This window comes from Xenopus tropicalis, chromosome 8 (assembly GCF_000004195.4).
Source record: "Xenopus tropicalis strain Nigerian chromosome 8, UCB_Xtro_10.0, whole genome shotgun sequence".
Lineage (NCBI taxonomy): Eukaryota > Metazoa > Chordata > Amphibia > Anura > Pipidae > Xenopus > Xenopus tropicalis.
The window spans coordinates 9,650,031-9,676,795 of NC_030684.2; the positions used below are offsets into that span (position 1 = coordinate 9,650,031).

Consider the following 26,765-nt stretch of genomic DNA (forward strand, 5'->3'; position numbering starts at 1 on the left):
CAGGCATTGGGATCCTGTGACTGAACTGGGAGGGACTGGGAGGAGAGGGAGAGGGAGAAGGAGGGAGGAGGGAGGAGGAGAGAGGAGGAGGGAGGAGGAGGAGGGAGGAGGAGGAGAGAGGAGGAGGAGAGAGGAGGGAGGAGGGAGGAGGGAGGAGGAGGAGAGAGGAGGAGGAGGGAGGAGGAGGGAGGAGGAGGAGAGAGGAGGAGGAGGGAGGAGGGAGGAGGGCTGCTGCTGGAGATAAGGGACTGGGAGGAACTGGGAGGGAGACATATAACTGGGAGGGACTGGTGATTGTTATGAACAGAGTCGGGGACTCAAACTCCGCTGGGGCACAGGGATTGTTAGTGGATCCAAGTGACAGGGACATGGCCGACACCGAGCTTAAGTCCAGGAGGGCCAATCAGGAGGACAGGAATATAGGTAAGTTATTATCCATAGAGAGGGGCCTGGGGGGGGGGGGGGGGTAAATCCTATTACATACCAGCCTTGCCACTGTCCATATACTGTATGTCCTGTATATAGCGCTACCCCTGCAGCAGCATATAAATACACCAAGTCCCTGGCCCAGAGAGCTTGCAATCCATGCAGGGAGCCCAACACTTCAGGGAGGAGGGGCTAGACCGAGGGGTAAACTTCCTCCCCTCCTGTAATCCTCATCAGGTCCCCACTGTCCTACGTCTTTATTTAGTAGCCATGGGCGGCTAATTACACTGGCACCAGAAGGGTTAAAAAGTCGAGAGAGAAAATGGTGGAGGGGGGGGGTATTTCTATTCTGGGAATGGGCACCAGGAATTGCTGCCAGAAAACTAATAGCAACAGGTCTGAGGATTGTGTGTATATATTAATATGGGTGTGTGTAGTGTTAGATGGTAAGCTCTTGGGGACAGGGATCTTTATTGATACCAGGGTTTTGCTGCAAGTCTCAATGGTGGGGCTAGGAGACACTTAGGAATGGACTCTTGGACTCTTAGGAATGTTGAGTACTTACATCCATGGTAACCTAACTCCTTCAGTGCTTCCTATCATCCAAATGTGTCAGTGGGGCCTTGGGCCCAGAGGTGTCCCCCCTCCAAAGAATTCCTTCTGGGTCAGGGGGCATGGGAATTTGGCTGCCCTCCCACTTCCTGTTTATATCAGTGTTTCCTTACAGGCTGCAGTGCTGGGGGGCCCCAGTGTCTGATTATGGGGGGCAGTGGGGGGATAATAGCCTCTGGGAAGGGACTGGGGCTGTGGGGATAGCAGGTATAGTAGGGAGAGATGGTGCCTATAGTAGCAGTGGGGGGATAATAGCCTCTGGGAAGGGACTGGGGCTGTGGGATAGCAGGTATAGTAGGGAGAGATGGTGCCTATAGTAGCAGTGGGATAATAGCCTCTGGGAAGGGACTGGGGCTGTGGGATAGCAGGTATAGTAGGGAGAGATGGTGCCTATAGTAGCAGTGGGGGGATAATAGCCTCTGGGAAGGGACTGGGGCTGTGGGATAGCAGGTATAGTAGGGAGAGATGGTGCCTATAGTAGCAGTGGGGGGATAATAGCCTCTGGGAAGGGACTGGGGCTGTGGTATAGCAGGTATAGTAGGGAGAGATGGTGCCTATAGTAGCAGTGGGGGGATAATAGCCTCTGGGAAGGGACTGGGGCTGTGGGATAGCAGGTATAGTAGGGAGAGATGGTGCCTATAGTAACAGTGGGGGGATAATAGCCTCTGGGAAGGGACTGGGGCTGTGGGATAGCAGGTATAGTAGGGAGAGATGGTGCCTATAGTAGCAGTGGGGGATAATAGCCTCTGGGAAGGGACTGGGGCTGTGGGATAGCAGGTATAGTAGGGAGAGATGGTGCCTATAGTAGCAGTGGGGGATAATAGCCTCTGGGAAGGGACTGTGGCTGTGGGATAGCAGGTATAGTAGGGAGAGATGGTGCCTATAGTAGCAGTGGGGGGATAATAGCCTCTGGGAAGGGACTGGGGCTGTGGGATAGCAGGTATAGTAGGGAGAGATGGTGCCTATAGTAGCAGTGGGGGGATAATAGCCTCTGGGAAGGGACTGGGGCTGTGGGATAGCAGGTATAGTAGGGAGAGATGGTGCCTATAGTAACAGTGGGGGGATAATAGCCTCTGGGAAGTGACTGGGGCTGTGGGATAGCAGGTATAGTAGGGAGAGATGGTGCCTATAGTAGCAGTGGGGGGATAATAGCCTCTGGGAAGGGACTGGGGCTGTGGGATAGCAGGTATAGTAGGGAGAGATGGTGCCTATAGTAGCAGTGGGGGGATAATAGCCTCTGGGAAGGGACTGGGGCTGTGGGATAGCAGGTATAGTAGGGAGAGATGGTGCCTATAGTAGCAGTGGGGGATAATAGCCTCTGGGAAGGGACTGTGGCTGTGGGATAGCAGGTATAGTAGGGAGAGATGGTGCCTATAGTAGCAGTGGGGGGATAATAGCCTCTGGGAAGGGACTGGGGCTGTGGGATAGCAGGTATAGTAGGGAGAGATGGTGGCCTATAGTAGCAGTGGGGGGGATAATAGCCTCTGGGAAGGGACTGGGGCTGTGGGATAGCAGGTATAGTAGGGAGAGATGGTGCCTATAGTAACAGTGGGGGGATAATAGCCTCTGGGAAGTGACTGGGGCTGTGGGATAGCAGGTATAGTAGGGAGAGATGGTGCCTATTGTAGCAGTGGGGGGATAATAGCCTCTGGGAAGGGACTGGGGCTGTGGGATAGCAGGTATAGTAGGGAGAGATGGTGCCTATAGTAGCAGTGGGGGGATAATAGCCTCTGGGAAGGGACTGGGGCTGTGGGATAGCAGGTATAGTAGGGAGAGATGGTGCCTGTAGTAGCAGTGGGGGGATAATAGCCTCTGGGAAGGGACTGGGGCTGTGGGATAGCAGGTATAGTAGGGAGAGATGGTGCCTATAGTAGCAGTGGGGGGATAATAGCCTCTGGGAAGGGACTGGGGCTGTGGGATAGCAGGTATAGTAGGGAGAGATGGTGCCTATAGTAGCAGTGGGGGGATAATAGCCTCTGGGAAGGGACTGGGGCTGTGGGATAGCAGGTATAGTAGGGAGAGATGGTGCCTATAGTAGCAGTGGGATAATAGCCTCTGGGAAGGGACTGGGGCTGTGGGATAGCAGGTATAGTAGGGAGAGATGGTGCCTATAGTAGCAGTGGGGGATAATAGCCTCTGGGAAGTGACTGGGGCTGTGGGATAGCAGGTATAGTAGGGAGAGATGGTGCCTATAGTAGCAGTGGGTGGATAATAGCCTCTGGGAAGTGACTGGGGCTGTGGGATAGCAGGTATAGTAGGGAGAGATGGTGCCTATAGTAGCAGTGGGGGGATAATAGCCTCTGGGAAGGGACTGGGGCTGTGGGATAGCAGGTATAGTAGGGAGAGATGGTGCCTATAGTAGCAGTGGGGGGATAATAGCCTCTGGGAAGGGACTGGGGCTGTGGGATAGCAGGTATAGTAGGGAGATATGGTGCCTATAGTAGCAGTGGGGGGATAATAGCCTCTGGGAAGGGACTGGGGCTGTGGGATAGCAGGTATAGTAGGGAGAGATGGTGCCTGTAGTAGCAGTGGGGGGATAATAGCCTCTGGGAAGGGACTGGGGCTGTGGGATAGCAGGTATAGTAGGGAGAGATGGTGCCTATAGTAGCAGTGGGATAATAGTCTCTTGGAAGGGACTGGGTCTGTGGGATAGCAGGTATAGTAGGGAGAGATGGTGCCTATAGTAGCAGTGGGGGGATAATAGCCTCTGGGAAGGGACTGTGGCTGTGGGATAGCAGGTATAGTAGGGAGAGATGGTGCCTATAGTAGCAGTGGGGGGATAATAGCCTCTGGGAAGGGACTGGGGCTGTGGGATAGCAGGTATAGTAGGGAGAGATGGTGCCTATAGTAGCAGTGGGATAATAGCCTCTGGGAAGGGATTGGGGCTGTGGGATAGCAGGTATAGTAGGGAGAGATGGTGCCTATAGTAGCAGTGGGGGGATAATAGCCTCTGGGAAGGGACTGGGGCTGTGGGATAGCAGGTATAGTAGGGAGAGATGGTGCCTATAGTAGCAGTGGGGGGATAATAGCCTCTGGGAAGGGACTGGGGCTGTGGGATAGCAGGTATAGTAGGGAGAGATGGTGCCTATAGTAGCAGTGGGATAATAGTCTCTTGGAAGGGACTGGGTCTGTGGGATAGCAGGTATAGTAGGGAGAGATGGTGCCTATAGTAGCAGTGGGGGGATAATAGCCTCTGGGAAGGGACTGGGGCTGTGGGATAGCAGGTATAGTAGGGAGAGATGGTGCCTATAGTAGCAGTGGGATAATAGCCTCTGGGAAGGGACTGGGGCTGTGGGATAGCAGGTATAGTAGGGAGAGATGGTGCCTATAGTAGCAGTGGGGGGATAATAGCCTCTGGGAAGGGACTGGGGCTGTGGGATAGCAGGTATAGTAGGGAGAGATGGTGCCTATAGTAGCAGTGGGGGGATAATAGCCTCTGGGAAGGGACTGGGGCTGTGGGATAGCAGGTATAGTAGGAGGAGATGGTGCCTATAGTAGCAGTGGGGGGATAATAGCCTCTGGGAAGGGACTGGGGCTGTGGGATAGCAGGTATAGTAGGGAGAGATGGTGCCTATAGTAGCAGTGGGATAATAGCCTCTGGGAAGGGACTGGGGCTGTGGGATAGCAGGTATAGTAGGGAGAGATGGTGCCTATAGTAGCAGTGGGGGGATAATAGCCTCTGGGAAGGGACTGTGGCTGTGGGATAGCAGGTATAGTAGGGAGAGATGGTGCCTATAGTAGCAGTGGGATAATAGCCTCTGGGAAGGGACTGGGGCTGTGGGATAGCAGGTATAGTAGGGAGAGATGGTGCCTATAGTAGCAGTGGGATAATAGCTTCTGGGAAGGGACTGGGGCTGTGGGATAGCAGGTATAGTAGGGAGAGATGGTGCCTATAGTAGCAGTGGGATAATAGCCTCTGGGAAGGGACTGGGGCTGTGGGATAGCAGGTATAGTAGGGAGAGATGGTGCCTATAGTAGCAGTGGGGGGATAATAGCCTCTGGGAAGGGACTGGGGCTGTGGGATAGCAGGTATAGTAGGGAGAGATGGTGCCTATAGTAGCAGTGGGATAATAGCCTCTGGGAAGGGACTGGGGCTGTGGGATAGCAGGTATAGTAGGGAGAGATGGTGCCTATAGTAGCAGTGGGGGGATAATAACCTCTGGGAAGGGACTGGGGCTGTGGGATAGCAGGTATAGTAGGGAGAGATGGTGCCTATAGTAGCAGTGGGATAATAGCCTCTGGGAAGGGACTGGGGCTGTGGGATAGCAGGTATAGTAGGGAGAGATGGTGCCTATAGTAGCAGTGGGGGGATAATAGCCTCTGGGAAGGGACTGGGGCTGTGGGATAGCAGGTATAGTAGGGAGAGATGGTGCCTATAGTAGCAGTGGGGGGGATAATAGCCTCTGGGAAGGGACTGGGGCTGTGGGATAGCAGGTATAGTAGGGAGAGATGGTGCCTATAGTAGCAGTGGGGGGATAATAGCCTCTGGGAAGGGACTGGGGCTGTGGGATAGCAGGTATAGTAGGGAGAGATGGTGCCTATAGTAGCAGTGGGGGGATAATAGCCTCTGGGAAGGGACTGGGGCTGTGGGATAGCAGGTATAGTAGGGAGAGATGGTGCCTATAGTAGCAGTGGGGGGATAATAGCCTCTGGGAAGGGACTGGGGCTGTGGGATAGCAGGTATAGTAGGGAGAGATGGTGCCTATAGTAGCAGTGGGATAATAGCCTCTGGGAAGGGACTGGGGCTGTGGGATAGCAGGTATAGTAAGGATGCTGGGAGTTGTAAGTATTGCAGAGAACAAAGTCCGCGGGGAGTGGAGGGAAGATGGGCTGTTGCTATGTTTAGCTCATAGTGACTGATAAAGACCCCTCACCCTTTGGTCTGTAACTTGAGCCTCACAGCTGACAGAAGGGGCAGTTGTCGGGTTGTTACTACTCTTTGTGCAATAATGTTTGTTCTATCAGGCTGAGCCCTATTTATATCTATAGCTGCCGAGATAGTGTGTCTCTTGTATATCAGCGGGGGGGTCAGCCATTCCCTGTATTGTGCTGCTATATAAATATAGTGACGGTACCAGTACTGCCCCAATTCTGCCCCAGTTTCCTCCAACTCCACAATATTGGCACCCTTTAAAACATGGAGACAGTATGGCAAGATGGAGACAGTAGGACAAGATGGAGACAGTAGGGCAAGATGGAGACAGTAGGGCAAGATGGAGACAGTAGGGCAAGATGGAGACAGTAGAGCAAGATGGAGACAGTAGGGCAAGATGGAGACAGTAGGGCAAGATGGAGACAGTAGGGCAAGATGGAGACAGTAGGGCAAGATGGAGACAGTAGGGCAAGATGGAGACAGTAGGGCAAGATGGAGACAGTAGGTCAAGATGGAGTCAGTAGGGCAAGATGGAGACAGTAGGGCAAGGTGGAGACAGTAGGGCAAGATTGAGACAGTAGGGCAAGATGGAGACAGTAGGGCAAGATGGAGACAGTAGGGCAAGATGGAGTCAGTAGGGCAAGATGGAGACAGTAGGGCAAGATGTAAACAGTAGGGCAAGATGGAGACAGTAGGGCAAGATGGAGACAGTAGGGCAAGATGGAAACAGTAGGGCAAGATGGAGACAGTAGGGCAAGATGGAGACAGTAGGGCAAGATGGAGTCAGTAGGGCAAGATGGAGACAGTAGGGCAAGATGGAGACAGTAGGGCAAGATGGAAACAGTAGGGCAAGATGGAGAAAGTAGGGCAAGATGGAAACAGTAGGGCAAGATGGATACTGTAGGGCAAGATGGAGACAGTAGGAGAAGATGGAGACAGTAAGGACAAGATTGAGACAGTAAGGGCAAGATGGAGACAGTAGAAGAAGATGGAGACAGTAGGGCAAGATTGAGACAGTAGGGCAAGATGGAGACAGTAAGGGCAAGATGGAGACAGTAGAAGAAGATTGAGACAGTAAGGGCAAGATGGAGACAGTAGAAGAAGATGGAGACAGTAGGGCAAGATGGAGACAGTAGAAGAAGATGGAGACAGTAGGGCAAGATGGAGACAGTAGAAGAAGATGGAGACAGTAGGGCAAGATGGAGACAGTAGAAGAAGATGGAGACAGTAAGGGCAAGATGGAGACAGTAGAAGAAGATGGAGACAGTAGGGCAAGATGGAGACAGTAGAAGAAGATGGAGACAGTAGGGCAAGATGGAGACAGTAGAAGAAGATGGAGACAGTAGGGCAAGATGGAGACAGTAGAAGAAGATGGAGACAGTAAGGGCAAGATGGAGACAGTAGAAGAAGATGGAGACAGTAAGGGCAAGATGGAGACAGTAGAAGAAGATGGAGACAGTAGGGCAAGATGGAGACAGTAGAAGAAGATGGAGACAGTAGGGAAAGATGGAGACAGTAGAAGAAGATGGAGACAGTAGGGCAAGATGGAGACAGTAGAAGAAGATGGAGACAGTAAGGGCAAGATGGAGACAGTAGAAGAAGATGGAGACAGTAGAAGAAGATGGAGACAGTAGGGCAAGATGGAGACAGTAGAAGAAGATGGAGACAGTAGGGCAAGATGGAGACAGTAGAAGAAGATGGAGACAGTAAGGGCAAGATGGAGACAGTAGAAGAAGATGGAGACAGTAGGGCAAGATGGAGACAGTAGGACAAGATGGGAGACAGTAGGACAAGATGGGAGACGGTAGGGCAAGATGGAGACAGTAGGGCAAGATGGAGACAGTAAAGCAAGATGGGGACAGTAGAAGAAGATGGAGACAGTAGAAGGAGAGGGAGACAGTAGGGCAAGATGGAGACAGTAAGGGCAAGATGGAGACAGTAGGGCAAGATGGGGACAGTAGGGCAAGATGGAGACAGTAGGGCAAGATGGAGACAGTAGGGCAAGATGGGAACAGTAGGGCAAGATGGAGACAGTAGGGCAAGATGGAGACAGTAAGGGCAAGATGGAGACAGTAGGGCAAGATGGAGACAGTAAGGGCAAGATGGAGACAGTAGGGCAAGATGGAGTTAACAGTACATCATAGTGATTTATTAGCACATCAGTAGTTGTTGACTGAGGCCCAGAACCCACCAAATCCCATAAGCCAGATAGTCTTATTTATATTAGTTATGGTCCCCTATTATCCTTGACCACTACTACTATAGACAGCCAACTGGGAACCAGTACTTAGTAGCATTCACCTCTATTTATGTTCAAATTCCCTCCAGTCTGTAGCAGCGGGTAGGAACCCCCTATATATTGTATTTATTGTGACTCAAGCTCTATGGCAGCGTTACCAACCGGCAGCAGATCCCTTATTGCCTCCCAGGCCCCCGGCCCTCCTCTGGTTTCACTCACTGCCTGGCTGTGTAATTATAATTATCTTGTTTGTTACTGATCTACAGTATCTGCCGGCTGGAGAGTTTAACTGTCACTTCTCCATACACTGCCAGCAGGGCTGGGACTAAAGGGGAAGCAGATCCTGCAGCTTGTTGTATCAGGAGTCAGAACCAGCAGTGCAGGGAAGGGAAAGGGACAGACACAGTGACAGTTACACATAACTATAAACCCAGTGAGAATGAGGAATGAATGGATATTGGGGAGTTGTATCAGGAGTCAGAACCAGCAGTGCAGGGAAGGGAAAGGGACAGACACAGTGACAGTTACACATAACTATAAACCCAGTGAGAATGAGGGATGAATGGATATTGGGGAGTTGTATCAGGAGTCAGAACCAGCAGTGCAGGGAAGGGAAAGGGACAGACACAGTGACAGTTACACATAACTATAAACCCAGTGAGAATGAGGAATGAATGGATATTGGGGAGTTGTATCAGGAGTCAGAACCAGCAGTGCAGGGAAGGGAAAGGGACAGACACAGTGACAGTTACACATAACTATAAACCCAGTGAGAATGAGGAATGAATGGATATTGGGGAGTTGTATCAGGAGTCAGAACCAGCAGTGCAGGGAAGGGAAAGGGACAGACACAGTGACAGTTACACATAACTATAAACCCAGTGAGAATGAGGAATGAATGGATATTGGGGAGTTGTATCAGGAGTCAGAACCAGCAGTGCAGGGAAGGGAAAGGGACAGACACAGTGACAGTTACACATAACTATAAACCCAGTGAGAATGAGGAATGAATGGATATTGGGGAGTTGTATCAGGAGTCAGAACCAGCAGTGCAGAGAAGGGAAAGGGACAGACACAGTGACAGTTACACATAACTATAAACCCAGTGAGAATGAGGAATGAATGGATATTGGGGAGTTGTATCAGGAGTCAGAACCAGCAGTGCAGGGAAGGGAAAGGGACAGACACAGTGACAGTTACACATAACTATAAACCCAGTGAGAATGAGGAATGAATGGGTATTGGGGAGTTGTATCAGGAGTCAGAACCAGCAGTGCAGGGAAGGGAAAGGGACAGACACAGTGACAGTTACACATAACTATAAACCCAGTGAGAATGAGGAATGAATGGATATTGGGGAGTTGTATCAGGAGTCAGAACCAGCAGTGCAGGGAAGGGAAAGGGACAGACACAGTGACAGTTACACATAACTATAAACCCAGTGAGAATGAGGGATGATTTTTAAATGGGAATTCCTCAAAATTACATTCTCTTTCATTATGAAACATTTTCTTTTTAGTGTTTCCATCCCCTTTAAAGGCCTGCAAAATTGCTGCAAGATTTACTCTTTTTGCAACCCACATCCTTCCTGCTGTTACTCTCCTGTTACACTAAACATTTGTGCCCAGAACATTCCTTCTCTGTATATTTGTATTTATACATATGGGTAGGGGGTGCCATAGTGTTTCCCTTAGACAGTACAGTATGGGGGTACAGCTTATTGTGTGCCCAGAACATTCCTTCTCTGTATATTTGTATTTATACATATGGGAGGGAGGTGCCATAGTGTTTCCCTTAGACAGTACAGTATGGGGGTACAGCTTATTGTGTGCCCAGAACATTCCTTCTCTGTATATTTGTATTTATACATATGGGTAGGGGGTGCCATAGTGTTTCCCTTAGACAGTACAGTATGGGGGTACAGCTTATTGTGTGCCCAGAACATTCCTTCTCTGTATATTTGTATTTATACATATGGGAGGGAGGTGCCATAGTGTTTCCCTTAGACAGTACAGTATGGGGGTACAGCTTATTGTGTGCCCAGAACATTCCTTCTCTGTATATTTGTATTTATACATATGGGAGGGAGGTGCCATAGTGTTTCCCTTAGACAGTACAGTATGGGGGTACAGCTTATTGTGTGCCCAGAACATTCCTTCTCTGTATATTTGTATTTATACATATGGGTAGGGGGTGCCATAGTGTTTCCCTTAGACAGTACAGTATGGGGGTACAGCTTATTGTGTGCCCAGAACATTCCTTCTCTGTATATTTGTATTTATACATATGGGTAGGGGGTGCCATAGTGTTTCCCTTAGACAGTACAGTATGGGGGTACAGCTTATTGTGTGCCCAGAACATTCCTTCTCTGTATATTTGTATTTATACATATGGGAGGGAGGTGCCATAGTGTTTCCCTTAGACAGTACAGTATGGGGGTACAGCTTATTGTGTGCCCAGAACATTCCTTCTCTGTATATTTGTATTTATACATATGGGAGGGAGGTGCCATAGTGTTTCCCTTAGACAGTACAGTATGGGGGTACAGCTTATTGTGTGCCCAGAACATTCCTTCTCTGTATATTTGTATTTATACATATGGGTAGGGGGTGCCATAGTGTTTCCCTTAGACAGTACAGTATGGGGGTACAGCTTATTGTGTGCCCAGAACATTCCTTCTCTGTATATTTGTATTTATACATATGGGAGGGAGGTGCCATAGTGTTTCCCTTAGACAGTACAGTATGGGGGTACAGCTTATTGTGTGCCCAGAACATTCCTTCTCTGTATATTTGTATTTATACATATGGGTAGGGGGTGCCATAGTGTTTCCCTTAGACAGTACAGTATGGGGGTACAGCTTATTGTGTGCCCAGAACATTCCTTCTCTGTATATTTGTATTTATACATATGGGAGGGAGGGAAAATCTCAGTTCTCCTGGCACCTACTGTATGAAGCCAATGACATTTTGACCATTTGCCAATTTGCTCCTACAAAGAGTAGATGGGGGTATATCCGAGAGTAACAGATGGGTACGTGGGTAAATATTTGCCTTCCCTGCCTCTGCCGTTTGGACTCGGTAGAAGCAATAAAGAATAATATATATATGGGCTATCTGTGCTTATCTGCGCTGTGTTTGCCCGGTTCCTACTCTGTGTACCTTAGGGAAGGTCATAGAAGAAATTAAAGGGGAACTCCACCCAACTTGCTTTAAAACAAAAGTATCCCTTTCTGTTCTCTGGTTCTGACTCCTGAAACAAAGTAGCAGAAGCCAGTTTTTCCCCGAGCTAGTTTCCTATATAGCTTGTGCCCGTGACGGAATGAGGCCGGAACCCGGTGCCAGGAGTCACATGGCTTCTCATTAGCGCTGCCCCCTGGGGGCTCATTCTATAAACGAACTTTCTCCTTAATGAGTTTTTTGTTCCTGTCAACAACACGAGTTGCCGTTGCTTTCTCTGATGTTGCTTTCTAACCCGACAAACACAGCCATTCCCTCGGGAGGAAGGTCCCCGCCTCTCTGCCGCCGCAGCAGTGCAGCTTTATGGTGCAATTGCCATTTTATTGGACATTAGCCAAGCAATGGGCGGCAGTTTAGTACTCCTGTCTGCACCCTGTACCCTGCAGTTATATTATATATATATTACGTACCATAATATACCATCTTGCAGGGGTGGAGTTTCCCTTTAAAGGGCAATATTTATATACAAACATGTTGCTAGTTATGAGGAAGAAACCATTTACCCCCCCCCCCAATTTTATTTCTTTTATTCTCTATAAACCACCCCCAACCCATACCAAATTTTAACCCATTATGATCCGTTTAAGACAGGGGTGGGCAAACTTTTTGGCTCAGGGGCCGAGAGACGGGCCGGGCCAACGTTACTCATCAGTCCAAGGGGCCAATTTACTAATCCACGAATCCGAAAGGGAAAAAAATCGTATTGGAAACGAAAATTGTGCGACTTTATCGTATTGTGCACGACTTTTTCGTCGCCGACGCGATTTTTCCGTATTGAGCGATAGCAAACAGCGGAAAAACCAATCCGATTTTTTCGCGACGGCGATGAAAAAGTCGCGGGAAGTAACCGAAAACGACGCGACGGCGGCGAAAAAATCGCAGGACATACGAAAAAGTCGCGACGGCGAAGAAAAAATTGCGGGACATTTGAAAAAGTTGTGACGGGCAAGAAAAAGTCGCGGAAAATATACGAAAAAGTCGCGATGGCGAAGAAAAATTTGCGGGACATCCGAAAAAGTCGCGACGGCGAAGAAAAAAACGCGTGACATACTAAAAAAGTCACAACGGCGAAGAAAAAATCGCGGGACATATGAAAAAGTTGCGACAGCCAAGAAAAAGTCGCGGAAAATATACAAAAAAGTCGCGATGGCGAAGAAAAATTCACGGGACATACGAAAAAAGTTGCGACGGCGAAGAAAAAAACGCGTGACATACTAAAAAAGTCGCAACGGCGAAGAAAAAATCGCGGGACATATGAAAATGTTGCGACGGCCAAGAAAAAGTCGCGGAAAATATACAAAAAAGTCGCGATGGCGAAGAAAAATTTGCGGGACATACGAAAAAGTCGCAACGGCAAAGAAAAAATCGCGGGACATACTAAAAAAGTTGCGACGTCGAAGAAAAAATCGCGGGACATATGAAAAAGTCGCGACGGCGTCGAAAAAGTCGCAAAAATACCGATCATTACGAAAATACGCATTTGGACGCCTTTGGACCGTTTGTGGATTAGTAAATCTCCCCCCGAGTCTCGCGTGATGAGAATTGCGGAGTCGGATTAAAAAGCCGGATGTGGCCCGCGGGCCGTAGTTTGCCCACCCCCTGGTGTAAGGGGTGGTCTCCTTCAGGTTAACTTTTATTGGGTAATGTAATAAAAGGCGCTACGTTTGCCCAGCAGTAGTAACCCATAGCAACCAATCGGCAGGTAGCATTTATTGCTCACCTGATTAAAAGCAAATATCTTATTGGTTGCTATGGGTTACTGCTCCTGGGCAAACTTAGTTACATATGGGGGTTAGTATGTTTTAGAATGGAATATTCTTAGCAACTTTTCAATTGGTCTTCATTTCTTATGTTTTTCTTATAGTTTTTACGTTACATGCCTTCCTTCTTCAGGGGGTCACTGACCCCGGCAACCACTAAACATTTGCTCTGCAAGGCTACAAATGTTATTGGTACTTTTTTTTTTCCTTATCTTTCTATTCAGACCCCTCCTCTATTCATATTCCAGTCTCTTTTTCAAACCACTGCCTGGTTGCTAGGTTAAATTGGGACCATAGCAACCAGTTTTCCGCTGTTTACATTATACAAAAAGTTAATTCCAAGTTTAACCCCTATAAGGTCACAGTGATGTATTGAGAGTGCAAGAATAATACCCAGTACATGGGGGGGGGGTCTGAATGCCCCATAGAATTCTGGGAGATATATGATGTAATTAGCTTAGCTCTAATGTAATAACGCCAGTGCTTTATCCAATTACCCTGCTCTGTAACCCAGGCTGCTGATTTATCATCCCGCTGTGCCTGAAACACATGTAACAAGATAATACATACAATGTGGCCTTTAAAATTCTCAGCTGTCGCCCTTCTTGGGGGGCAACGGAACAAAGACCCTCTACTCTGGGTTGTAAGGAGCCTCCAAGGAGGTCAGTTAGCACCTAATGTACATACCCCTATGTAATAAAAGGCACTAAGTTTGCCCATTAGCACTAACTTATATCAACCAATAAAATGTTTGCTTTCAGTAAATTCTACCTCCTAATTGGTTGCTATGGGTTGCTGCTCCTGGGCAAACTTAGTAGGCCTCATTTCTAAACACTGGGCAAAGTTGCACCTAGGCAGTAACCCATAGCAACCAATCAGGCATTCGTTTTTTGTTTTTTTTCAGCCAGAGGCAGGTTGAACATTGAAAGTAGGGGTGCACTGAACCCACTTTTTTTGGGTTTGGCCGAACCCCCCGAACCCACCCTGATGGATTCTGCCGAATCCCGAACCCAAAGGGTTAAAAGTTGGTGTGAAAATCCCCCCCCCCCCCCTGCTAATTAGAATTGGCTCGGCCGAAACTGAATCCATCAAAAAAAGGCTGGATAGGCCCAAATCCAGGATTTGGTGCATCCCTAATTGAAAGCAATCAGCTGATTGGTTGCCATGGGTTACTGCCCAGGTGCAAATTTGCCCTGCATTTATAAATGACCCCCAGTGCCTTTTATTATATAACCCCATAAGTGTTTGGTGCATCCCTAATTGAAAGCAATCAGCTGATTGGTTGCCATTAGTTACTGCCCAGGTGCAAAGTTGCCCTGCATTTGTAAATGCCTTTTATTACATAACCCCATAAGTGTTTAGGGGCAGTTCTAGATGTCCCCAGGACCATGGGGGGTACTGTGTTATAGCTAGGGGGGGGGCTCGCTACCTTTTGGACCCCAAAGTGAGGGGGTATCCGCTAGAAAAGCCCAAGAACTAAGGTTTAAGCCATTGATTTAAAGGGGCAGTTCACCTTCAGGGTAGTTTTTATACGTCTATTCTTAGCATCTTTTCAATTGGTCTTTATTTTTTTATAGGTTTTGAATTATTTGCCTTCCATGTCCAAACTGTCCCAGAATATTACTCTCTACATCATACTAAAGGTGAACTGCCCCTTTAAAGTCATTAAATCTCCCTCGGCCACCAATTAGATAGTAAGCTCTTGGGGACAGGGCTCGGTGTCAGTGCTGAGGGATAATGAGAGCTGGGACTTTGGGAGTGATCCTTAGCACCCAGCGGCCCCAGGCGTAGGGAAGAGCCGCACGTTAGTGTCATGTGCCGTGCTGGGATGTGATTGGACGGAAGCGCAGCAACTGCACGTAATTGCCCCTAGCCGGGGCAAACAACCCGATAAGCAGGTTTCCAGCCTGAGATAACATTTCTATATCGTAGCTGCATAGTACATAAGGAGCGCGTTCATCAGGTTCAGCCTTTTGTCCTTCACTGGGCACTGTAGCTCCCAGCATTCCTTAGTAACTCCCAGCATTCATTAGTAACTCCCAGCATTCCTTAGTAGCTCCCAGCATTCCTTAGTGACTCCCAGCATTCCTTAGTAACTCCCAGTATTCCTTAGTAACTCCCAGCACTCCTTAGTAACTCTCAGCATTCCTTAGTAACTCCCAGCACTCCTTAGTAACTCCCAGCATTCCTTAGTAACTCCCAGCACTCCTTAGTAACTCCCAGCATTCCTTAGTAGCTCCCAGCATTCCTTAGTAACTCCCAGCACTCCTTAGTAACTCCCAGCATTCCATAGTAACTCCCAGCATTCCTTAGTAACTCCCAGAATTCCTTAGTAACTCCCAGCATTCCATAGTAACTCCCAGCATTCCTTAGTAACTCCCAGCATTCCTTAGTAGCTCCCAGCATTCCTTAGTAGCTCCCAGCATTCCTTAGTAACTCCCAGCACTCCTTAGTAACTCTCAGCATTCCTTAGTAACTCCCAGCACTCCTTAGTAACTCCCAGCATTCCTTAGTAACTCCCAGCACTCCTTAGTAACTCCCAGCATTCCTTAGTAACTCCCAGCATTCCTTAGTAACTCCCAGCATTCCTTAGTAGCTCCCAGAATTCCTTAGTAACTCCCAGCATTCCATAGTAACTCCCAGCATTCCTTAGTAACTCCCAGCATTCCTTAGTAGCTCCCAGCATTCCTTAGTAACTCCCAGCATTCCTTAGTAACTCCCAGCATTCCTTAGTAACTCCCAGCATTCCTTAGTAACTCTCAGCACTCCTTAGTAACTCCCAGCATTCCTTAGTAACTCCCAGCATTCCTTAGTAACTCCCAGCACTCCTTAGTAACTCCCAGCATTCCTTAGTAACTCCCAGCATTCCTTAGTAACTCCCAGCACTCCTTAGTAGCTCCCAGCATTCCTTAGTAACTCCCAGCATTCCTTAGTAACTCCCAGCATTCCTTAGTAGCTCCCAGCATTCCATAGTAACTCCCAGCATTCCTTAGTAACTCCCAGCATTCCTTAGTAACTCCCAGCATTCCTTAGTAGCTCCCAGCATTCCTTAGTAACTCCCAGCACTCCTTAGTAACTCCCAGCACTCCTTAGTAACTCTCAGCACTCTTTAGTAACTCCCAGCATTCCTTAGTAACTCCCAGCATTCCTTAGTAACTCCCAGCATTCCATAGTAACTCCCAGCATTCCTTAGTAACTCCCAGCACTCCTTAGTAACTCCCAGCATTCCATAGTAACTCCCAGCACTCCTTAGTAGCTCCCAGCATTCCTTAGTAACTCCCAGCATTCCTTAGTAACTCCCAGCATTCCTTAGTAGCTCCCAGCATTCCATAGTAACTCCCAGCATTCCTTAGTAACTCCCAGCATTCCTTAGTAACTCCCAGCATTCCTTAGTAGCTCCCAGCATTCCTTAGTAACTCCCAGCACTCCTTAGTAACTCCCAGCACTCCTTAGTAACTCTCAGCACTCTTTAGTAACTCCCAGCATTCCTTAGTAACTCCCAGCATTCCTTAGTAACTCCCAGCATTCCTTAGTAACTCTCAGCACTCTTTAGTAACTCCCAGCACTCCTTAGTAACTCTCAGCACTCCTTAGTAGCTCCCAGCATTCCTTAGTAACTCCCAGCACTCCTTAGTAACTCCCAGCATTCCTTAGTAACTCTCAGCACTCTTTAGTAACTCCCAGCACTTCTTAGTAACTCTCAGCACTCCTTAGTAGCTCCCAGCATTCCTTAGTAACTCCCAGCATTCCTTAGTAACTCCCAGCATTCCTTAGTAACTCCCAGCATTCCTTAGTAACTCCCAGCATTCAGTGCTTCCAGCAGGAGGGCCCCAGAGTCTCCTACAGGCTATCCAGTAATCCTATTGTACAGAGAGGGGTTGTTTTGCATACACAATAATAATGTACGTTTGGCCACTCCCCCATGTGTATAAATAAACACACCATGTTGAAAGAAGACAAAAAAGTGCAAGGTCATATTTCCCCTTTAAATATATCTTGTGTCAGATAATCCTAAATGCAGGTTTCCGCCAAACAAAACAGGTTATTGCCTCACGTTGTATTGTGGGGACTCCCTTATTGTAGCTTGTGCTTCCTTAGTCACCATGTTGTGACGTTGCCAGTACACAGTGGGTAAGAGGAGGGGGGTAACTATGGTGTGGGTTTGCCCTTCAGACTAACACAAGTCAAGGCAGTTGGTAGGGAGGGTCCCTGACCCCTTTAGAACTGTACCCAGAAGGGATAGAATGAGCTATAGAAAGCCTGATTTCTCATTGGAGAAGCTGCCTGCATATTTAATGAGCCCCCTGGGCCGCTGGCACTGCTGCTATCATTGGGTGCTCTTGTACTTGTGTTAGGGGGTAGCACCAAAGCCTCACCCAGTCACAGAAAGGTCCAATGATGTTCTGCCATGGAGGCAATATTTTGATTGGTGGCTGAGAATTAACCAATCAGTTTCTGCCCTTCCCTGCTGGATTCCCACAATGCTATTCAGAAGGAATCAGCAAATGGAGCGTTAAATAAACAGTTCTCATCCATGAAACCTTCCCGCTGGAGATGTATAAAGGGGGCGGGGACCAGATCTGGGGCTTTTAGCGCGATTAAGCGAATCCATTATAAAAGGCCCCTTCACCCATGATGCCCTGGGGCGTATCAATTAGCATAAAAGCTATGGTTTAGCCCTATGGGGGGGGAGGATGATTTTTACCCGGTAACTACAACTGAGGTATTTATTTCAGCAGAATTGGACAGAATCAGACCCAATTGGGAACTGATATGTTTATAGAGATAGGGGGGACTTGATTCTAGCCAATGGCTGACTCACTATGGTTTAGCCCTATGGGGAGAGGATGATTTTTACCCGGTAACTAGAACTGGGGTATTTATTTCAGCAGAATCGAATGGGATCAGACCCAATTGGGAACTGATATGTTTATAGAGATAGGGGGGACTTGATTCAAGCCAATGGCTGACTCGCTATGGTTTAGCCCTATGGGGGGGGGGGTGATTTTTGCCCGGTAACTACAACAGGGGTATTTATTTCAGCAGAATCGGAAGGGACTGGACCCAATTGGGAACTTATATGTTTACAGAGATAGGGGGGGACTTGATTCTAGCCAATGGCTGACTCACTATGGTTTAGCCCTATGTGGGGGGGGGATGATTTTTACCCGGTAACTACAACAGGGGTATTTATTTCAGCAGAATCGGATGGGACCAGACCCAATTGGGAACTGATATGTTTATAGAGATAGGGGGGACTTATTTCTAGCCAATGGCTGACTCGCTATGGTTTAGCCCAATGGGGGGGTGATTTTTAACCTGTAACTACAACTGGGGTATTTATTTCAGAAGAGTCAGACGGCGGGCTTGGATGCTGCGGTTGGTTTTTGGTGATTTTGTCCTTCTTCTTCACGCTCCTCACCTTCCCCATATCCGTATGGATGTGCATAAAGGTAAGGCGGCATTAACCCTCGCAGCATTGGCGCTGCCATACTGGTTGGCACAGGTGTCTTCCATAGAAAGTCTATTAACAGCACCCCTGGTGGTGGTCGCTATTAGTGGTGTAGCCCACAGGCTGTCAGTGCAGAACTTTTCGATGTAGGGGGGGATAAGATACAATGGGGGGCAGTATGGGGGTGGGGATAAGATACAATGGGGGGCAGTATGGGGGTGGGGATAAGATACAATGGGGGGCAGTATGGGGGTGGGGGTAAGATACATTGGGGGGGCAGTATGGGGGTGGGGATAAGATACAATGGGGGGGCAGTATGGGGGTGGGGATAAGATACAATGGGGGGCAGTATGGGGGTGGGGATAAGATACAATGGGGGGCAGTATGGGGTTGGGGATTAGATACAATGGGGGGGCAGTATGGGGGTGGGGATAAGATACAATGGGGGGCAGTATGGGGGTGGGGATAAGATACAATGGGGGGCAGTATGGGGGTGGGGATAAGATACAATGGGGGGCAGTATGGGGGTGGGGATAAGATACAATGGGGGGCAGTATGGGGGTGGGGATTAGATACAATGGGGGGGCAGTATGGGGGTGGGGATAAGATACAAATGGGGGGCAGTATGGGGGTGGGGATAAGATACAATGGGGGGCAGTATGGGGGTGGGGATAAGATACAATGGGGGGCAGTATGGGGGTGGGGATAAGATACAATGGGGGGCAGTATGGGGGTGGGGATAAGATACAATGGGGGGCAGTATGGGGGTAGGGGTAAGATACATTGGGGGGGCAGTATGGGGTGGGGATAAGATACATTGGGGGGGCAGTATGGGGGTGGGGATAAGATACAATGGGGGGCAGTATGGGGGTGGGGATAAGATACAATGGGGGTCAGTATGGGGGTGGGGATAAGATACAATGGGGGGCAGTATGGGGGTGGGGATAAGATACATTGGGGGGGCAGTATGGGGGTAGGGGTAAGATACAATGGGGGGCAGTATGGGGGTGGGGATAAGATACATTGGGGGGGCAGTATGGGGGTGGGGATAAGATACAATGGGGGGCAGTATGGGGGTAGGGGTAAGATACATTGGGGGGCAGTATGGGGGTAAAGCAGAGACTAACCGGGGTACTTGATCATTACAGATTGTGAAGGAATATGAGCGCGCAATCATTTTCAGACTGGGGCGTATCCTGCGCGGTGGAGCAAAGGGACCAGGTCAGTTTTCCTTACTTTGGCCAATTAGATGCGTGCTTTTATTATTCCAGCAGAACTAGACATCTATAAGCTAACGGCTGATTGGTTTGGGTTTACCCATCTAATTCTCCCTGTTCCCCAGGTCTGTTCTTCGTTCTCCCCTGCACCGACAGCTTCATCAATGTGGATATGAGAACCATTTCATTCGACATCCCCCCCCAAGAGGTAACGTCCCTGTGTCACTGTGCCCCAAGCCCCACCCACCTCACCAGGGCGGCCTATAGCGTCCATGCAAAGTATACGGGGGGCAGAGTGCCCTAAAAAATATAAGCAACGTGTAATTTGTTTAACCCTTTAGATTCTGACAAAGGACTCGGTCACCGTTAGTGTGGATGGCGTTGTCTACTATCGGGTCAATAACGCTACCCTGGCAGTGGCCAATATCACCAACGCAGACTCAGCCACCCGGCTCCTGGCCCAGACCACCCTGAGAAACGTCCTGGGGACCAAGAACCTGTCCCAGATCCTCTCTGATAGAGAAGAGATTGCCCATAACATGCAGGTAAGTGGCGCGGCCCAGTGGTACTGAGAAATATGGAACGTACCATCTGTGACTGCTAATATCCTTATCCTTACAGTAGGGGGTACATTATCCCTTATAATACATGAGTGATACTCAGAGTTCCCTGTATAACTCAGCCTGCAGCCTTGTGCCTTTATATGGGGGGCACAGAACCCCTCAGTGACTGCTAATATCCTTATCATTTACAGTAGGGGGTACATTATCCCTTATAATACATGAGTGATACTCAGAGTTCCCTGTATAACTCAGCCTGCAGCCTTGTGCCTTTATATGGGCACAGAACCCCTCAGTGACTGCTAATATCCTTATCATTTACAGTAGGGGGTACATTATCCCTTATAATACATGAGTGATACTCAGAGTTCCCTGTATAACTCAGCCTGCAGCCTTGTGCCTTTATATGGGCACAGAACCCCTCAGTGACTGCTAATATCCTTATCATTTACAGTAGGGGGTACATTATCCCTTATAATACATGAGTGATACTCAGAGTTCCCTGTATAACTCAGCCTGCAGCCTTGTGCCTTTATATGGGCACAGAACTCCTCAGTGACTGCTAATATCCTTATCATTTACAGTAGGGGGTACATTATCCCTTATAATACATGAGTGATACTCAGAGTTCCCTGTATAACTCAGCCTGCAGCCTTGTGCCTTTATATGGGCACAGAACCCCTCAGTGACTGCTAATATCCTTATCATTTACAGTAGGGGGTACAGTATCCCTTATAATACATGAGTGATACTCAGAGTTCCCTGTATAACTCAGCCTGCAGCCTTGTGCCTTTATATGGGCACAGAACCCCTCAGTGACTGCTAATATCCTTATCATTTACAGTAGGGGGTACATTATCCCTTATAATACATGAGTGATACTCAGAGTTCCCTGTATAACTCAGCCTGCAGCCTTGTGCCTTTATATGGGCACAGAACCCCTCAGTGACTGCTAATATCCTTATCATTTACAGTAGGGGGTACACCAAATACATCTCTTCTACCTCTAAATTTCTTTTTTCTCGCCCCCATTTCCAGTCCACCCTGGATGTGGCGACAGACGACTGGGGTATCAAGGTGGAGCGGGTGGAGATTAAGGACGTGAAGCTGCCCGTCCAGTTGCAGAGAGCGATGGCGGCAGAAGCCGAGGCTGCCAGGGAGGCCCGCGCCAAGGTAACCAGAAAGCAATGTGCGGGTGCTGCACCCATATGGCACCGTGACGACTCCCATTCTACAGGAAATGAATCAAATGAGCCGGGAAATGTTATTTCCTAATGGAGTAGATTACATAACTCCTTATTATACTGGGGAGGGGGTGAAACCTGGACGCGCTGACCAGCAATTTGCCATTGACATTTTCCTCCTGTTGCTGAATGTGACCCCCTCCCTGGGTCTATTTATGCCTTAATATAAACAGCGCTTCTCAGATTGTAGGTTCCTGCTGCTGCCCCCTGTAGGGTGGGACGTGGAACTGCACTAATTCTACTGATCCACTTGCACATTAAAGCTGATTTTGGGGGGTTTCAAATATATTTGGGTGCAAATCACATGGGACTGCTTCCTCTATATTGATAGAAATCCCCCCCCCCCCTCCCCAGCTACTCTGCTACCTGTGCCCGGGGGGCAGGGAATAGGCAGGTACAGATTGCTGGGTAGCAAGATTTTTTGCTGGGGGGCCCCAGTCCCTTCAAGTTACACCACCAATAAATGACGTCTGAGAGATATGTATGAGTTGGAGTCTAATGTAGACCAAATGACCAAACCCAGAAGACTCCTAGCCACATATTGGCCATGGTTTTGGCCCCATACCAGGCCAGAGAGCTCTGTACCAGGCCCTACACAGTAATATATAGGGTCCCTGTGCAACACTGCTGAGCCCAAAATCTCTTATTAGCAGTCTAAAACTGCAAACATCTCACAAACCACTAAAAACTGAAAATGAAAGGGGTAGTTCACCTTCAGTTTAATTTTTAGTATGTTATAGAACGGCCTGTTCTTAGCAACTTTGCAGTCGGTCTTCATTTTTCTTTTTCTAGTTTCTAAAATTTGCCTTCTTCTTCTGACTCTTTCCAGCTTTCAACTGGGGGTCACTGACCCCGGCAGCCAAACTACTGCTCTGTGAGGCTCCAGTTTTATTGTTACTGTTACTTTTTATTACTTATCTTTCTATTTAGCCCCTCCTCTATTCCAATTCCTGTCTCTCTTTCAAACCCACTGCCTGGTTACCAGGTTAAATTGGACCCTAGCAACCAGATAGCTGCTTAAATTCCAAAATGAAGAAAAAAGGTAAATAATTCAAACACCAATAATAAAAAAAAAAATGAAGACCAATTACAAATTGTCTCAGTTTAGCACTCTCTACATCAGCGGCCCCCCAGTGGAATTTACCCGGCCCCCGCTGCGTCCTCCCACCTGGCAGTGGAGACAGAGGACTCAGCGGGGAGCGGCACAGGGGGGCCGAGATGAAGGACGGACTGGGGGAACTGCTACAGGTAGGACTCAGCGCCGGGGGGGAGGAGTTGTGAACAGTCTGGTTTGATGGCGGGATATGAAAGTGGATGTGGGCTAATTCACCAGCACCATCAGTTTGGGTTTAGTTCCCCTTTAAGCAAGCAATAGGATCCCAATTTACGGCTAAATGACATTTTTTTTGTTTAATTCCCCGCAGGTCATAGCAGCCGAGGGGGAGATGAACGCCTCCCGGGCCCTGAAAGAGGCTTCCATAGTGATCTCGGAGTCCCCGGCCGCCCTGCAGCTGCGCTACCTGCAGACTCTGACCACCATCGCCTCCGAGAAGAACTCCACCATCGTCTTCCCTCTGCCCCTCGACCTGCTGAAGGGCTTCATGCAGAAATAGACCCGCCCTCGTTAGGCCGAGGGGTAACGACTGTAATTCAGAGTGATCACTTCCTGGTAGGGGTTCCTGGTTGGGTTCCAGGTCTCCCAAACCGGGTTCCAGGTCTCCCAAACCAGGTTCCGGGTCCCAAAATGATATCAAATAAGTTTAATTTTTTATTGACGATCCCTTAACCCGTTAAAAAGCCAAAAACCGTCTATCGAATGTTGTTTGGGGAATTGTTTGTAAATCAATGAATATAATAAATGTAACACTGATCGTGTCTGGCAGCCGACAAACTTTATCCCATTATTCTGTTACTCACCCCAAGGGGGGGCACTAAGCTGTTTAGGGGGGCAAGTAGGGTGCCCCCCAGTACTATGGAGGGACCCAGTTAGTGTAAAGATCAGTGCAAAAGCAGAACGTTATTATTGTTAAGATAATAATATGCTAGTATAGTGTGTATAGGCAGGACCAATGGCAGTGGAGGGGGGTGGGGAGAAATGATAATTAAAGGGTATACAAACCATATTCATATCATAGCAAGTGTGAATGTTTATAGGTAGATTGATAAAAATAAGCCTCGCTGTGGGTCTGTGCCCAGTAACTTACAGTCGCCAAAGTTCGATGTTGCACTCAGTCGGCACCGTGTGTTTCCCCTTAGGGAACTGTTTTGTGTTATTTTTTGTACCATTGTACCAAATAAATACTCGCTTTAACTGTGCCCCGAGCCAGCCAGTCTGTTCTACGCGCGCCCCGCCGGGTAAAGGGAGGGATCTGCACCTCAGACCAATACTGATAGGCTACCAGCATGGCTTCCCTTCCACTCTGTACAGTAGAAAGGGGTGAGAGGGCACAGAATGGAGTAGGCACAGGGAGGAGATGGAGAGGCACAGAATGGAGTAGGCACAGGGAGGAGATGGAGAGGGCACAGACTGGGTTAGGTGGAGAGGGCACAGAATGGAGTAGGCACAGGGAGGCAGTGGAAAGGGCACAGAGACTAATAGGTGGCATAGCAACTGGGTATGGGCATAGGGAAAAGGTAGAAAGGGCACAGAGACTGGGGTCAGCGCAGGGAGGAGGTGGAAATGGCACAGAGACTGGCTTAGGTGGAGAGGGCACAGAGAATGGAGGAGGTGGAGAGGGCACAGAGACTGGGGTAGCTGCAATGAGGAGGTTGGGAGGGCACAGGGAGAAGCTGGAAAGGGTGCAGATACTGGCTTAGGTGGAGAGGGCACAGAGAATGGGGTAGGCACAGGGAGGAGGTGGAGAGGGCACAGAGACTAGAAAAGGGCACAATGAGTAGGTGGAGAGGGCACAGACTAGAAAAGGGCACAATGGGTAGGTGGAGAGGGCACAGAGAATGGGGTAGGCACAGGGAGGCAGTGGAGAGGGCACAGAGACTGGGGTAGGCACAGGGAGGCAGTGGAGAGGGCACAGACTGGGCTAGGTGGAGAGGGCACAGAATGGAGTAGGCACAGGGAGGCAGTGGAAAGGGCACAGAGACTAATAGGTGGCATAGCAACTGGGTATGGGCATAGGGAAAAGGTAGAAAGGGCACAGAGACTGGGGTCAGCACAGGGAGGAAGTGGAAATGGCACAGACTGGCTAAGGTGGACAGGGCACAGAGAATGGAGGAGGTGGAGAGGGCACAGAGACTGGGGTAACTGGAATGAGGAGGTTGGGAGGGCACAGGGAGAAGCTGGAAAGGGTGCAGATACTGGCTTAGGTGGAGAGGGCACAGAGAATGGGGTAGGCACAGGGAGGAGGTGGAGAGGGCACAGAGACTAGAAAAGGGCACAATGAGTAGGTGGAGAGGGCACAGAGACTATAAAAGGGCACAATGGGTAGGTGGAGAGGGCACAGAGAATGGGGTAGGCACAGGGAGGCAGTGGAGAGGGTACAGAGAATGGGGTAGGCACAGGGAGGCAGTGCAGAGGGCACAGACTGGGTTAGGTGGAGAGGGCACAGAGAATGGGGTAGGCACAGGGAGGCAGTGCAGAGGGCACAGACTGGGTTAGGTGGAGAGGGCACAGAGAATGGGGTAGGCACAGGGAGGCAGTGGAGAGGGTACAGAGAATGGGGTAGGCACAGGGAGGCAGTGCAGAGGGCACAGACTGGGTTAGGTGGAGAGGGCACAGAGAATGGGGTAGGCACAGGGAGGCAGTGCAGAGGGCACAGACTGGGTTAGGTGGAGAGGGCACAGAGAATGGGGTAGGCACAGGGAGGCAGTGGAGAGGGCACAGAGACTAGAAAAGGGCACAATGAGTAGGTGGAGAGGGCACAGAGAATGGGGTAGGCACAGGGAGGCAGTGGAGAGGGCACAGACTGGGTTAGGTGGAGAGGGCACAGAGAATGGGGTAGGCACAGGGAGGCAGTGGAGAGGGCACAGACTCGTAGGTGGAATGAGGAGGTTGAAAGGGCAGAGGGACTGGGGCAGGCGCAGGGAGAAGCAGGAAAGGAGACAGACTGGGGTAGATAGAAATGGTACATTGAGTGGAGTAGGCACATTAAGGAGATGGAGAGGGCACACAGTAGGTACAAGGAGGAGAGGGCACACAGTAGGTACAAGGAGGAGAGGGCACACAGTAGGTACAAGGAGGAGAGGGCACACAGTAGGTACAAGGAGGAGAGGGCAGAGGGCACACTGTAGGTACAAGGAGGAGAGGGCAGAGGGCACACTGTAGGTACAAGGAGGAGGGGTAGGGGGCACACAGTAGGTACAAGGAGGAGGGGTAGAGGGCACACAGTAGGTACAAGGAGGAGGGGTAGGGGGCACACTGTAGGTACAAGGAGGAGGGGTAGAGGGCACACAGTAGGTACAAGGAGGAGGGGTAGGGGGCACACTGTAGGTACAAGGAGGAGGGGTAGAGGGCACACACTAGGTACAAGGAGGAGGGGTAGGGGCACACTGTAGGTACAAGGAGGAGGGGTAGAGGGCACACACTAGGTACAAGGAGGAGGGGTAGAGGGCACACAGTAGGTACAAGGAGTAGGAGTAGAGGGCACACAGTAGGTACAAGGAGTAGGAGTAGAGGGCACACAGTAGGTACAAGGAGTAGAGGGCACACAGTAGGTACAAGGAGTAGGAGTAGAGGGCACACAGTAGGTACAAGGAGTAGGAGTAGAGGGCACACACTGCAGGGGTTGCATCACATACAACAGGATAGTGACAACACGGGTGGAGCCAATACCTTCTGGGAATCTTGCCTTTGTCATGACTTGTGATTTGTATGAAAGACACAACAGCAACACTGTAACGCAGCCTTCCCCGAGCCTTCTGTACCCATAAACCAGATTCAAATGAAAAATGTACCTGGGGTACCAAATAAGGGCTGTGATTGGCAGCCCCTATGTAGCCCGACAGCCTATGGGAGGCTCCGTTTGGCAGTACACCTGGTTTTTATTCAACCAAAACTTGCCCCCAAGTCAGGAATTCAAAAATAACTCCCTGGTTTGGGGGCACTGAGAGCAACATCCAAGGGGTTGGTGAGCAACATATTGCCCCTGAGCCACTGGTTGGGGATCCCTGCTGTAATGCCTAGGGGATAT

At 49.3% G+C, this 26,765-nt stretch overlaps 1 protein-coding gene across 2 annotated transcripts; it reads left to right on the forward strand.

The window, feature by feature from the left end:
- The first annotated feature begins 268 nt into the window (after window positions 1-268).
- On the forward strand, window positions 269-23,937 carry stom (stomatin). 2 transcript variants are annotated; one of them, XM_031891483.1, is made up of 7 exons: window positions 269-423; window positions 18,501-18,601; window positions 19,749-19,821; window positions 19,943-20,025; window positions 20,159-20,362; window positions 21,416-21,550; window positions 23,046-23,937. In XM_031891483.1, exons 1-7 carry the CDS (start codon window positions 300-302, stop codon window positions 23,232-23,234), a joined length of 909 nt encoding a protein of 302 aa, XP_031747343.1. In that variant the 5' UTR covers window positions 269-299; the 3' UTR covers window positions 23,235-23,937. The 2 variants fall into 2 exon arrangements, with proteins under 2 accessions (XP_031747343.1, XP_004916682.2); XM_004916625.3 differs by having other exon boundaries at window positions 270-423; window positions 18,498-18,601.
- Window positions 23,938-26,765: the final 2,828 nt, after the last annotated feature.

What these genes read in the sequence shown, in the direction of transcription:
- stom (XM_004916625.3), top strand. Translation starts at nt 300, where the DNA reads ATGAACAGAGTCGGGGACTCAAACTCCGCTGGGGCACAGGGATTGTTA. An exon ending in TCGACATCCCCCCCCAAGAG is followed by an intron (nt 20,026 to 20,158) that starts GTAACGTCCCTG and finishes TTAACCCTTTAG; the next exon opens with ATTCTGACAAAGGACTCGGT. An exon ending in AGATTGCCCATAACATGCAG is followed by an intron (nt 20,363 to 21,415) that starts GTAAGTGGCGCG and finishes CCCCATTTCCAG; the next exon opens with TCCACCCTGGATGTGGCGAC.